General features: G+C 41.0%; 1 protein-coding gene across 2 annotated transcripts in view; it reads right to left on the minus strand.

The window, feature by feature from the left end:
• The window catches only part of lmo4a (LIM domain only 4a), a 193,931-nt gene extending 179,481 nt beyond the window's left edge, over positions 1–14,450 (minus strand). For both annotated transcript variants that reach the window (XR_014593550.1, XM_083929775.1), the window contains exons 1-2: positions 14,096–14,450; positions 2,415–2,662 (exon numbers count right to left, since the gene is read on the minus strand). Coding sequence is in view for 1 of the 2 variants with exons in the window: in XM_083929775.1 (XP_083785901.1) it covers positions 2,415–2,656 (242 nt within the window). In the remaining variant the exon portion in view is untranslated. The remainder of the gene's footprint in view (positions 1–2,414; positions 2,663–14,095) is intronic.
• Positions 14,451–14,673: the final 223 nt, after the last annotated feature.

The raw sequence follows: 14,673 nt of genomic DNA on the forward strand, positions 1-14,673 counted from the left end.
TCAGTTCAGAACAACGGAATGAAAAACTTGCTAAATCCTCCGGTGGATGTTTATTCTTCAAGATCGCTGACTCGCTCATTTAGCTGTCACTCAAAAAAGGATTCCGCCTCAGTTTGGCTGCAGATGAACAACCCACTTTACACTTCCCCATTGATTCTGAACAAAAGATGAAGGCTTTCTAGTGCGTATTTAGTCACTGAAATGAACACACAGCAGTACATTTTTCACCACTTTTTTCTGGTGACATTTTAGGGGAAGCTGAGCTTGCAGCTTGCAGTCAGCAATCGCCACTGTTCAGTACCATTCTCTTGGGATGTTGGTTCTCTCCTTCCACTGCTCTGTTTATCTCACAGATGTCACAGACAAACACAAATTCACTAATGAGACAAAATAAAATAGTGATGACAAATGTTTGCATACTAAATTTATGACTATGAATTTGCAGAGTACTATGAGGTATGAGTACAGTATGAATAGGCTAAATAACCCCAAGCAGAGTATTTGCTTTCTTTAGAGACGGTTTGATGTGGTAATGCGGTAAATGAGAGAAGGCTAAACAGGGTTCTTTGTTTTTGAGAAAAAGTGTCTAAACGTTTTACAAGAATTCTGATTGGCTGCATTCATATCCTGCAGAGCGATGTGTGCTCATGCTGTGACGCTCTCTTCCCTTGGAGCTGCCTTCTCCTGTTTATCAGCACTACCTAGCCTCTTGTGCCCATCTTTACTTACGTGGGTGTGTTGGTTTTTAAATGAGGTGTGGTCAGGGGCATTGTTGGAGCATTGCTATCTTGAGTCAGCAGAAAGCGATTGTGCCATTGAGCAACAAAAACCTGGTGTAAAGTCAAAGGCGCCGTGTTTTAGTGATAGTAACAGGGCGCATTAGTCGTAGTAAGAATACTGATTCACAGACTGCAGTCATATCTATGGCTTTGTGGTTAATCCATGGATCAGTCATGAAAATACACCTCTGGATTAATAGCAGATGGGTGAAATAAATCGTTAATGAGAAAAAATGTGGACATAGCAAAGCTGTTGTCTGCTCTGCTCATTTGAGTATAATTATTCTGTATTTCAGAAGCTAAAAATTTAGTTCTGTTTCCTCTGTGAAGTTTATTACTACAGTTGTTAGTTTTGCTGCTTAAATGTCCCATGAGATTTGCTGCAATGACTTTACTGTGTGCATGAAAATGTTTACAATTACTGAAAGCATCCTCTGATCCTTAAACAAGTCACTAAAGAAAATACTCATACATCAATACAATACATGATTTTAAAAGTAGCAGCCTACAGGGTGAGTGAAAGTCATGCATTCTCACTCATTCTCCGGCATTGAAACATTCTGGATCTGGCCTCACCCAATACCGTTGCACATGCTATGTTGAGACTTGTTCGCTGACTACATTCTAGCATCTGCCAGAGGTTGACCGGTGCAAGGACAGTGTGCATGCCTAGAAACATAGGAGAAATTTAGGCACTTTGGCGTTTGAACCTGGCATCAGTCAGACCCTAACCTGACTCCGCCAGATGGATTGATTCGCATGATTCTCATTTGCTCAACTTATCCACATTGGAACTCTTGTTTGGAGATCTTTTGGGAGGGGGAGGAAATACTGGTTGCTGACTGGCCAAATCTATGCATCATGTTGGTAAAGGATATTCGCTGTTTATGCAACGTGAATTTACTGATAAAAGGCACAATTTCAGGTGCCCGGTCCATGTTCAAGGGAAGGATCCAAGAGAAAAAAAGAGTTAGTGAGCTGCTTGATAGCCGCTCATCTCATCCGCAGAAGCCACTGTTGTTTACACTGAACAGTCACTTTTGTTGCATCACACTTTGAACCGCCTCAAAACCAACGCTAACTGGTTTGGTCACTTGGGCAAACTTCACCAAATTTTCTCTGCCGCAAGTTACCAGACTGATCTATGAGTAAAATACAATGGAGCTCAGAGGTCAGGATGGTCTTGCGAGTCTAATCAGACTCCGCCTCAGATGAGGAATATGTTGTGCACTTAAAACTGCAACTAGCAGACGAATCAGAATGGTAATTGCAGTTAGCATCTTTTATTTGTTGGTTTCTTATCTTGTTAGCAGTAACTGTACTGGCAGTCCCCTCTGTGCTAGAGGTTTCAGATTTCTTTGCTGGCTTTCGCATTGATTGGTTAATGGATTAGTGACGTACCAGCTAAAGCTGCCCGGGATACATTTGAATCTTAAATTTCAGAGAAGTGTACAGACATCTCCTCCTTCAGGAGAGGAATGTGAAAACAGCTCTCTCAGGTGTGCTCAGATACAAGTCACTATAGTCAAAGTCAATTTTTAGGATATACAAATAAGAAAAACCCTTTTGTGAGTGAAGGGGGTTTGTGATGGACTCTTTCCAGGACCACTGTCCAGAAAGGTCATCAGGGCTCACCTGATGTAGTCGTTCTTGCAGAGGATCATGCCTCCTTTGCTGTAGCAGGTGCTGCTGTACTCGCCCAGCTGAGCGTGGCAGCAGGAGCACTTGAGGCATCGTGTGTGCCAGTACCGCTCCATGGAGAAGAGCAGGAAGCGGTCAGCGATTCGAACTCCGCATCCTGCGCACAACCTGCCTGCTGTCCCCCCGCCACCGCCCATCACTGCCACTGTGGGTGCCTCCACCCTGCTGTTCACCATAGCAACCTGAAGACAGAGCAAGAGGGAAAGAAGAGAGGGAACTATTGATTCAGGACAGTTCCAGTTAAATATGTGGCATCCTAAAAAAGTCCAAAATGCTTACTTTTTTTAAATGAATGTCCCTTTCCACAATCATACTTAATATTGGTCGTAATAAAATGTGTGTGTGTGTGTCTGGTTGCCATGGTTACATGTCTCATCTTACAGTTAGTTGACTCAATTTTTGTTACTTGACTCAGCAATTTAGACTCAAAACTATAACTTGTCATGCAAGCCTCTGCTATAGCTGTCACTAATTTAGGGATCTATTTTCTTTTATTCATTGATTTGTACCCTTTAATTGCAGGATTGCCCCCTGTTGAGTCGAGTCAGTCAAGCATAAACTGAAGCTGAAAATGGGTTTCTATTATATCACATATCTCAAAGCCCACCATTGTTCTTCTTATGCTCTGGTTGCATGGTCAGCCTTGTCCACCTATAGACTTTATCAATTGCATTTTCATAATCATAGTATAGGGCTGTTCTTGGACTCCTTCTTACCTACGGATCTTCATCCTACAAAAAGTGTAGGAAATTTTTGTCTCCACTTCCAGGACGTTTAAGTACGCTGCCCCTTCCGGAATTAGCCGGCACATCTGGCTGCAGATGTTGACTAATGTTAAAACATCTTATATGTTTTTTTTTATCTCTTATAGTGTTATTTTTGCTGCTGCCTGTCTTTGCCTAGCCTCATGAGCCCATTCGGATATCTGAGCTCCATTGTATTTTACTCATAGATCAGTCTGGTAACGTGCGACGGAGAAAATTTGAGCCGTTTGCCAAGCGACCGTCCAATCTGCTTTGGTTTTTAGGCGGATTAAAGTGTGACGAAACGAGAAGCGTCTGTTCAGTTTAAACAACATGACGGCTTCCATGGATGAGGTGAGAGCAGCCATCGAGCAAGAGTAATCAGAATTAAAGGGTATTGCTTCTCTGAAAGAAGAGCAAAAAACAGCAAATATCCTTTACCGACATGTTGTTTACTTTCTGAGCCTCAACGCTCTGTTAGTACGTCATACGCTTCGTTGATCTGATTGGTTGATTTAGTCCGTATGTTGGTGATAGACAGTTGGTTTATTCAATCAGCAAAGATCTCCTGATGGATATGCTGAGCCAATGAGAATCAATCCATCTGGAGGAGTCAGGTTAGTCTTGGCCAGGACACTCTTGAAAAAGGGATTTTTAATCGCAGTGATTCTTTTACTGTCGATTATGCCTGACTAAATTCAGGTTAAGTAAAAGAAGTACAAGATCTAAAGAAAATGTTCAGGTCTAAATCTTCACATTAGAGAAGGTGCAGTGTGAGTGTTTGGCATGTTGTCTTGTCCATGTAAATTATTTAAACGAGTAACACATTTATAGAACCCCTAACTTAAACATCCAGGTAACATGTCAGATCAATCTAAAGCCCAGTTCAGACCAAAAATTTGCGATGAGACGAGTTGAAACTTGCAACTACTTGCAATGTTCAGGTCTGCAACGTTCTGAAGGTCAGTTCACACCAGTGAAACGAGGCAAGACGATGTATCATCTCCATAGCAACGCCTTTCTGTAATTCCGTTCTAATGTCCGACTATGCTGTCCAGGCTCCGGTCTATCCTGGACCATGTCTCCCACCCTCTCTACGACACACTGGCCCAGCAGAGGAGCACCTTCAACAGAGGACTCCTCGCACCCAGATGCACCACAGGAAATCTTTCCTGCCTGTGGTCATTGAACTATACAACACATCCATAGGAGAGTCTGTCACCCCCTCTCTGTAATTCAGACTCAACCACAGACAATCTTTGATCATGTATATACTTCACTACTTTAAATATTCATTTCTGTAAATTCAAATTTGAGTCTTTACTAATATACAGTATGTTTACTCTGTATAATATTTGTTGTTTGTATATCTGGAGTTGTGTAACAAAAAAATCACCAAGCTGGCTTTTTTTTCACCTGGCACGCTATTGGCTGGTCAAACCCGATGATGACAGAGAAGCGTCGCAAGCAGTTTTGTGTTTACAATTTACATTTTACATGGAGGCCACTAAAACACAGCAACCGCTTCCCATTGATGCAGCTGTCAGTTATAAATGATTTCTGTGGCAAGTTTACTTGCTGACCAGAAACTTGCCCTTGTTAGTGATGAGCTCTGATCCAAGGGTCTGACTGTGCTGCTATAGGCCTAGTCTGCTGGGGGATAATCCTGCTCCTGATACTCTGAGCTTTAATCCTCTCTGTCTGTATTATCATTATTATATGTATATAATTATTATATGTACATTCATGTCTCATCAATGCATGTTACTTATTCAATTTCATATTTACCACTACAATTGTTATTATCATTGTCATGTTGTCACCTGTGCTGTGCCTGTTTCTTGCTATTCTGCTGTATTAACTGCCATAACATATAAGTCATATTCACATTACTATAGATATTATTATAATAACTGTTACTTTTTGTTTGCTCGCATCTCTGGAAGTGTCTGTCTGTCTCTCTGTCTGTCTGTCTCTCTGTCTGTCTTTGTCTCTCTCTGTCCATCTTTCCGTCTTTTCTCTCTTTCTCTCTCCTTTTCTTCCTCCCCAACCGGTGCAGACAGATGTCTGTCCTCCACAGAGCTGGGTATGTTCCACGTTCCTGTCTGTTATAGGAAGGTTTTCAACGCCACCGTACTCTACAGGGGAATTGTTGGGTCTATGTAAATCATAAATAAGTCATAGAGTGTGGTCTTTACCTACTCTGTAAAGTGTCCTGAGATCACTTTAGTTATGATTTGGCACTGTAAATAAAATTGAATTGAATTGACTGTGCTTCAATGTGACTACACCCGTGTGAAGAGGTTTCACACATCTAATCCTCAGTACATTTACTGTGCTGAGAATGTGGAGAGAAATACAACCGGAAGAAACACAGCCTCGTCTGCCCAAATGTGGCTCTTGGCAAAAGATCCAATCGATTGGTTTTGGAAATTCTCGGTAAAAAGCTTGGAGCCATTTACTTGTGGGGGCATGGGAATGTGAAACCCCACAAAACACACACACACACACACACACACACACACACACACACACACACACACACACACACACACACACACACACACACACACACACACACACACACACACACACACACACACACACACACACACACACACACACACACACACACACACACACACACACACACACACACACACACACACACACACACACACACACACACACACACACACACACATACACAGACGCTGTTATACACCAAAGTTCAAAGTGTCCAACTCAGAGAAAACCACACACACTCTTTTTTGGGCCTACAAATAACTCTTATTTTAACTTGATAATATGTCCCGAGAGGAGGCTCTTTTAAGCTGTGCAGCACGGCTGCTCTACACTTTCTGCAAATGTAGTTCATTTGATACAGCTGCTCATTTCTTCATAATTTCTTTCGAACGTCATGGAAACAAAACAAGCTAAACTTATTGTAAAACAGTTTGAAAATGAATTGGTTATAAGTAAAGTTGCTGTTGGTGGAAACAGTGCGACGCATATGCCATCAGGCAACATTTACTGTATTTCTCCTTCCTTCATTTTTCCATTACAAATCTGAACTGATTTCATGCACAGCTGGGAATAATATTGCTTTTGAATCACACGGAGTACAACCATAGCAGTGTGCGCTACTCAGCAATGAGTCAGCAACACTGCCTCTTCAGCCGCTTCCATGATTTATAATTAGCGCCAACAACAACATAAAATAATTGCAGGGCTAGATTTCATTTTCCAAATGAGCAACAGCAGCACAATTTGTCCTCTAGAGCATCTAATTTCAGCAAGGGCATGTTTAGCTTTACGACTAGCCTTCCCACAAGATTATTTGAGATTGCAGCAGCTGGTGCTCTGCAGTGAAGCAGGCTGCCCTCAATACCCTCATTTTCTGGAGTAGACACCTGGCTCTAATCAGCCACAGGAACACCATGTTAAGAAGCCCAGGGCTGCATTAAAACCACAAACAGCCACACGCACCAGGACCAAGCCTTCCTATTAGTGAAGGCTTATTCATGAATAGATTGAAAGAGTGAGTCCAGTTTTTTAATTCGCAAATTTAACTTTGAAATTAAGCTGCTTGAATCCTGGTGTTCCCAATATTAGCATAGAACTCTCGTTTTAGAAGCTGAAATCCATTTGAGTTTTTTCTTATGGTTTGCCCTTTTTTCCCGACAGCACTTAAGTTAAATCTGATATTTAAATCAACACCTCTCCTAAAAATGAGACGTATTTTCCTGGTTTCCTGGGACATAAGAAATCGGGTTATTCATATTGTTGTATGCAGTATCCAGGTTTCTGATAATGGTTGTTGTCATTGTTGCTTGTGTGGTAATTACTGGCGGAGGAAGCATCATTTCCCCAAAGAGTCTCCTGAATTCATTCATACTATAGGCTTATATTGTGGGAGTTGCCAGGATGGAGGGAGAGGCCGACCAGTAATCATGAACCATTGGCCACTGGAGGGTGGCTGGTATTACAACTCGGCCCTCAAGCAAGGCACTGAACCCCTAAATTGCTCCAGAGGTACTATAGCTGATGTCCTACGAACCTCTATGCAAAGAGCCTTATATGAAATGATTTAGTATAATAAAGTGCGAGCAATTTTAAATGAATAAAACAGCCCACCCTACGTGAAAACGTGTTCTACCTTGCAAGTTTGTCTCTCCTGTTGTCATTCACTTGCAGTTAGCCTATCACTAGCGTTAACACAAAAGTGAAATATTCCTGGCCACGTGTGAAACTAATTGCAGAGTAGCAGCCAATGTAATCATCATGCAAACACCTGTGTTAATTCAAGACGTTTCAAGACATCTGCCAAATGACTCCCAATTAAAATGCAAATCCTTCATTTAATCATCTTCGGCAATGCAAAGGCGTGATGTGTCATCTGTCTCAGGTAGGGATGGGCATGAGTAGTTAATTCCAAGATCGAGGGATCGCATCAATTCCTCGTGGGCCAATCGAGTAAGTTGTTTCTCTAAATCTACTTTTAGAACTCAACGCATCTTGCTGCAGGAATAATGATGCACAGCAATACAGCCTACCCAACACCTAATGCTTATTTTCAATCAAAACAGTCATAGTTCCCCTTTAAGGATTGCTTTTTTCACAACCACAACTTCAAAACATTGTTTCCTTACAAAAAACATAATGAAATCCTCGTTCCCATTCTTAATGATCAGTCCTGCTGTGTGTTAAAAAAATCGAAGGTGTTTGTGTCTTTGGTAAAGCGCAGAAGCAAGCGCACGCACACCAAAAATACTTGAGTGCCGTTACCAATCGAGTAAATTTGAAACAAGTACTACTCAAGGAATCGATCACTCACGACTATCTCTATAGTCTCAGGACGGCACACACACACACACACACACACACACACACACACACACACACAGACACACACACACACACACACACACACACACACACACACACACACACACACACACACACACACACACCTTGACTCAAGATTATATACATTATTATTTTTATATTTATATTTATTATTATTATATTATTATTATTATTATATATATATCTATATACATTATTATATACAGTGTAGCAAGCAAGATTCTGACATCCTTCTGTTGATTCTGACCAGGCAAGAATCACTTAAGAACACAGTGCTGTACACCATTCAACTGCCACATGTAGAAAAGTACTTCACTTATAAATCTCACTTTTTTCCAAACTGCACTTGCTGAATCAGCCCCCCATTGCCCCAGTTAATCTGTGACAGTGACCTTGAGAATCTTAAGAGTCTAGAATTGTGTAGAACTTGACTCGTTGACTCTATTAAAACAGTCAGGTCTCTGGGCCACGGCTCAATTGCTTCTTGCTTATACGTCATCACCAGGGCTTGACATTAACACTCGCCCACCCGCCACTTGCGGGTGAATTTTAGCTGTGATGGGTAACAAAGTTGCTCCTACTCGCCACTTTGGCTCGTTGAATTTAATTGATGTCTTCTCAAAGGTCATCTGAATGAATAAACTGTTGGTAAAGTGATACAATGACTCTACAACTCCCATAAGCAACTAGAGAAGTAGATCCAGACGTGATTAGTAACTATGGATATGTGGTGGAAAAAGAAAAGAGTGAAGGCAGGTAGAGAGTGTCTAACATATGATGGCGTTAGGAAAACAAAGTACTGAGGAGATTGTATTTTCTTAGCAAAAGGTTTTTTTTTGTGATTTGTAAAACAAACTTCAAATGTGAAACTGTTAGAGAACACAAAGTTTCAGTAACTCATCTAATATACGGGAAAAATGTCATGATGGTCTAATGTTTTAGATGCACCTGTACGTGATTGCTGCTTAGATCTCCTGTATATAGAGTCATTACTAAGGCTTTCAATCAAACATATCTCAGTGTTCTATGTTTGATGAAATGTATGTATTTGAATTAGACTTCAGTGTTTATTGTTGTTATAGATAAATTATGTTGTTAATGAATGCTGTATTTAAACAGACACTATTCATCTTGACAGGATTTTTTAATTAATCTTCTACATCCCTGCAGTGTTTTTTTTGGATATGCATAAGAAGCTGCTCTTTATTTAGGGTATTTTTTCTTAATATACTATATATACAAATGTGCTAATAAGAATGCTGAGTGGCTAGTAACTTTTAAAAACCACTAGCCACAGTGGCTGGTGAGCAAAAAAGTTAGTGTCAAGCCCTGATCATCACCCCTCAGAGATTTTGATTCGTCCGACTGTTTTTGAATATTTTATGTGACCAAATCTGCAGTGAACACTCCACCTCCGCATTAGACCACTGCGAACCCTTTGGCTGCATCTTTTTAAATGTCCGTCCTCATACATGCGCAGTTGGCCGAAGACCACCTGTCTTAAGCGGACTGCGGCTGGGAAGCGTACCGTGCCCTCCCACTGGAGAAACTAGACTTTAGCTTTGAATCTTGCTTGGACACGGTACGAATGGTAAGTGTGAGTAGATCCTACAAATACCGAGATCTCTGGGATCCTTCACTTATGGAGCCTTTATATGCAACACTTTACTAATTAAGCTGGATTACATTTCAACTCCAATAATATTTTCTGTGATTGGTAAAATGCTCTACAATACACTAGGCTCTTTTTACAGAAGACAGTTTGACATGTGACAGACAGTAGGAAAATGTCCCTTTTGTCCCTTCTTTCAGGACGGACGGGCTCCAGCTATAGGAGCTTATCAAAACACCACAGACAGATCAGCACTCTGTCACATGGAGAAGACATACACACTTCCAGTGGCGTGCATACATATTTTCAATACTGCTCTTTATATTACAACTGGCTCCAACTATAAAATGCTACTTACACTTTAAGACATCAGAATTAGACGAGTTCCCAAATTCAATGACAAAAAGCAGGATTGGCGATTCCCCCATTTTAAATCAATTATATAAATTTGACCTTAAGGCCTTAGACTTGGACTTCTCTTTATTAATCCCTTTGGGATGACTCCCGCAAGGAATTTGAATTTCCATCAGCTTACAAAAACACGAGGGGGGTTTAAAAACAAAACAAAAAAAAAAACAGTACAAGACAATACAATACAATAGTATGGTACATTCCATGTAGCCTTTGTTTTGCATGTAAAATGACAGTGGTCAGGGCATAAAACCATTGTTGTCTTGATCTTTACGAATCAAGTTTCCATAGTCTAATAATGTGATGGGAAATAAAGTATTTACATTGAGAAATTAAATTGAATCGTTACAAAAGAATAGTCACTTCTGCATAATGTATACTTTTACTTTTGTTACTTTGAGTATATTTTGCTGATTACAATGTCTAATTTCTCATAAATGTCTTCATTTACTTCCCTTACGCGAGACGGTGTAGTCAGAGTGGCTCACACCGTTGGCGCGGTGGAATTGGTGGAGCTGCATCACACAATTTATGTACGTAAATGTGCTCCTGTTAAACTCTGCGTTAAGTTCCTCTGCACTACATTAAAATACCGTTTTTGAAGCCCAAACAATATTCAGTTCTTAAACACCAACTATTGATGACTAAGTAAAGCTAGATACATACCATTTTCCGGTAGGATCTAAAACCCAACTTTGACTTTCTGTACAGACTGGTGGTGCTGGTGGAAACTGTCTGACTTGACTGCAGCTTTTTGTCTCTCCCAGTGGATACAAGTTGACCTTTGAATCACAATTGTTTTGTCTGCATTAGATCCTTGAACCCTTCCCAACCAATACAAAGGCGAGTGAATAAGCAACTGCTTGTGTTCTGCCCTGCTAATAAATTGACTGGTGAAGTAGTCAATAGAAATGGGAGCGAATGAAGAGAAACACAATTCCACTGCAGTCTGGACACACTGATGACTTGCATGCAGTTTCAGGCTGACAGTGCCAATAAGGGCTCATTTTCCCCAAACTGAATGTAATTGACTGATGCCTCTCACACAGGAATAAGTATTCTATTGCATTGTATTGTATTCCTCGACTCCATGACAACAGTAATATCTAAATGAGTATCATAAGGTTTGGACTTAAAGTGTAATTCCGGCGTAAAATCATACCATAGTCTTTATCGGCAAAGACACTCGTCAATAAGCCATCGAGACAGTTTTTTCCGTGTACAAACTATTAACGGAGATATCGGTAGAGTCGCTAACAGCCGGCGTGGCTAACAGTGATAAGCTTGGGGCAGTACGGTGAATGCATTAAAACGCCTTTTTAACCACTAATACTGCTGAAAATAACACCAAACCTCTGCAGCAGCATGAGAAAAGTCCCTACACAGAAAACAAAGCACCAGTGGGCTCCTTCCTTTGGGATTGACTTTGGTAATCCACTTAGATGGACTTTACTATGAGAGAAGCTGGTACAGGGGCCAGTAGGTAAGTCTTTAAAACTAACTAACTACGTTGTTGGTGCTTTGTTTTCTGTGTAGGGACTCTTCTCATGCTGCTGCAGAGGCTTGCTGTTATTTTGAGCAGTATTCGTGGTTAAAAAAGACGTTTAATGCCTTCATTGTACTGCCCCGAGCTAATCAGTATCAGCCGCATTCAGCTGTTAGCGACTCTACCGAGTTCCTCCATTAATAGTTGTTTCACAAAAAAATTGCCTCGATGGCTTGTTTGATGTATGTAATTGCCGAAAAAGACCATGGGATCATTTTATGCCGTAATTTCACTTTAAGGGTATAATATATTATCTGTTTCTATTACCAAGCCTATTTCTGGACAAAGGCTTGGTGGATTAGAGGTCTAATGAGGCCACAGAATTGTGTGACACTCTCCACTTTTTAGTATGAGTGATCCTATAGTATCTCATGATGCATCATGTTGAGTGAATAATTCCAGTACCTCGGATCCTTTAAACATGCAGGGGTTTGTGTTCTCATGATGACAGGTCAGAGAGTTATATGCAGCAACCTCAAACTTCAAACACTTTCTGGTCCCACTTACTGAGAATAATGTGAGGATTTGCTCTGTTTTATATCGGACTAAATTGAAAATCTTTTGTATCCCATTTGCAGCAATGTGCAGACTTTCTCTTGAGCTCTAGAAACTGTGGTGGACATTCATTTCCATTACTTTCTGCTGTAACTATTTGGTGTTGTCAGAAGGACACAGAGATAAACATATGATTTCAAATGTGTTCAAAAGCTCAACTTATCAGTCTTGTGAGCCATCACTGGTCCACCTTGTTTTCCTAACAACTAGGCTGGAATTTAGGCATGATATGGTGGAAATTTACAGCCTCGCAGATACTGAAAAGTGGAACTTTGTGGAATGACAGCACTTAATTGGTTATTGAAGTTATTGCCTCCTTCCTCCCTTCTTATACTGTACAGTAATTAAATCATGGATCCCACAGCCAGCCCAACACACTCCTGAGGTGTCTTACATGTGAGGTGTAATTAACAAATAACCTCAGGTCATACAAGTCCGGGGAAAGCTACACCACAGTCTCCATTAACGTTACTATAGAGAGCAGTCCGACTGGACCGCACTGAGGCACACATTCTTTCTCTTGAGAAAGACATGCTGTTTCATTAAAACGGGTCCCTTTTAATTAACACCAAGGGCACAAGTGTGGCAGAAGCCTACCACAGTTGCAGTCAAATTATAAGGATGCCCTTTGAGTGCTGCAGAGCAGGCTGCATGCACAGCCAGAATGAAGCTGGTAAATCTGCAGTGACACGTTGGAGAAGGAGAGTACTTTAGGCACAAAAAGAGAGGAACAACTTATTTCACTACATTTCAGTACATGTTCCCACTCCCACTGCAACTATTAGCAATAAATAATAATCAAATGGTGAAGCTGATTCTTGTATACTCCTGTGTGTATGTAATATATAACAAACATGTTGTATCATAATATTTAAAATCTGATTTTTATGAACATTTTGAGTTAGTATGTGCTTCTATATCAAAGATCTGTTGTATAGGACTAGGTGTTGATATCCCTCAATACATTCCCACACCGTAGGGACTCTGTGGAGGTCAAGTGAGTGAAGGCATCCTTCGGGTTGTCGAGATATCAATAGATAAAATGACTTGATTGTATATTTCAATATCTCGATAATTTCACATCAAATTATCACCCAGCCTTATGTAGTTAATAACAGTAACAACTGTAGTAGCAGTAATAATAATAATAATGACGATAATAATAATAATAATATTGTTATTATATTTTTTAATTATTATTACTATTATTACTGTTACTATTAATACTGAGTAACTATTATTAACGTTCCAGGTGTAACTACTATACTATATATATATATATATATATATATATATATTGAGATATCAATAGATAAAATGACTTAATTGTATATTTAATATCTGACATTATATGACCTCATATCGAATTAATAATTACAGTAACAACTGTAGTAGTAGTAGTAATACTATTATTATTAATTTTTTTTATTATTACTGCTACTATTACAACTGAGTTAGTACTCCACACCGTTCCAGGTGTAAATGCTCTGACAGGGGAAACACCTGGGTGTAAAGTTCGCCTAAAGCACGAGGACATGGACTCTAACGCTGTGTTACAGCTTAAAGGGAAAAACGAAGGTTTCGAACCTTGAAAAAAGAAGAACCTGAACAATTTCCCCAAACCTTAACGTTAACTGCTGAAAAAGTTAGACAAACGGATCTCTTGTGACACTCCTCTGTACAAACTTACTACTTGTTTCTTTCACGTTAGCAGAAAGCCCAAAGTCGCTGTTTTAGCCTAGTGTGAAAAGTTACGGGTGAATTCCCGCCGTGCTCTAACGGTACAGTGAGCTGAGGTGGAGAAGGCTCCAGTAAGCACGGTGGTGTGCTGTGTGTCGGACTGAAGGTGTGCCATGTAAGCGCCGTGTGTTCAACTCACCTTGCAGTGAACTGGAAAGCCGTCGGAGTTGGTGTGAGTTGATGAACCCGCGGCGGCTCGAAGCTTCTCTCGCCTTCTGCTTCAGCACAGAGCCCGATGTTCCAGAGAGACCGTGAACTTCTCAGCTGCTCCACTCTCCGCGCGCCAGTCTGTGTGTGTGTGTGTGTGTATGTGTGTGTGTGTGTGTGTGTGTGTGTGAGTGTGTGTGTGGAGAAAACCCGAATGGTGTTCACTTATGGAAACTCCTCTGCTGTCCGGCTGTGGACGCACACCAGCTCCCTGACAGCCTGTCCTGTCTGTTGGCCCCGGACAGCTCCTGCCTTTGTTCCTGGACACAAGTGCGCTCCTGCTCCCGCGGACCCGGCACAGAGCAGAGGTGAGTCCGCTCCCCTCCACTCACTTAAACGCTTTATACTGACTCCTCCGCTGACGTTGGCGAGGGGGCGTGGCTTCCCCTCGCCATGATATTTGGATGACTGCTGGAGGCAAGGGTGCAGATCCAGGGGTGCACATCCAAGGGTGCACATCCTGGCGGACCCCCCCCCCCCCTTTCTGAAAAACATGACCCCCCAATAAGA

The sequence above is a fragment of the Echiichthys vipera genome, assembly GCF_963691815.1.
Source record: "Echiichthys vipera genome assembly, chromosome: 16".
In the NCBI taxonomy this organism is placed as follows: domain Eukaryota; kingdom Metazoa; phylum Chordata; class Actinopteri; order Perciformes; family Trachinidae; genus Echiichthys; species Echiichthys vipera.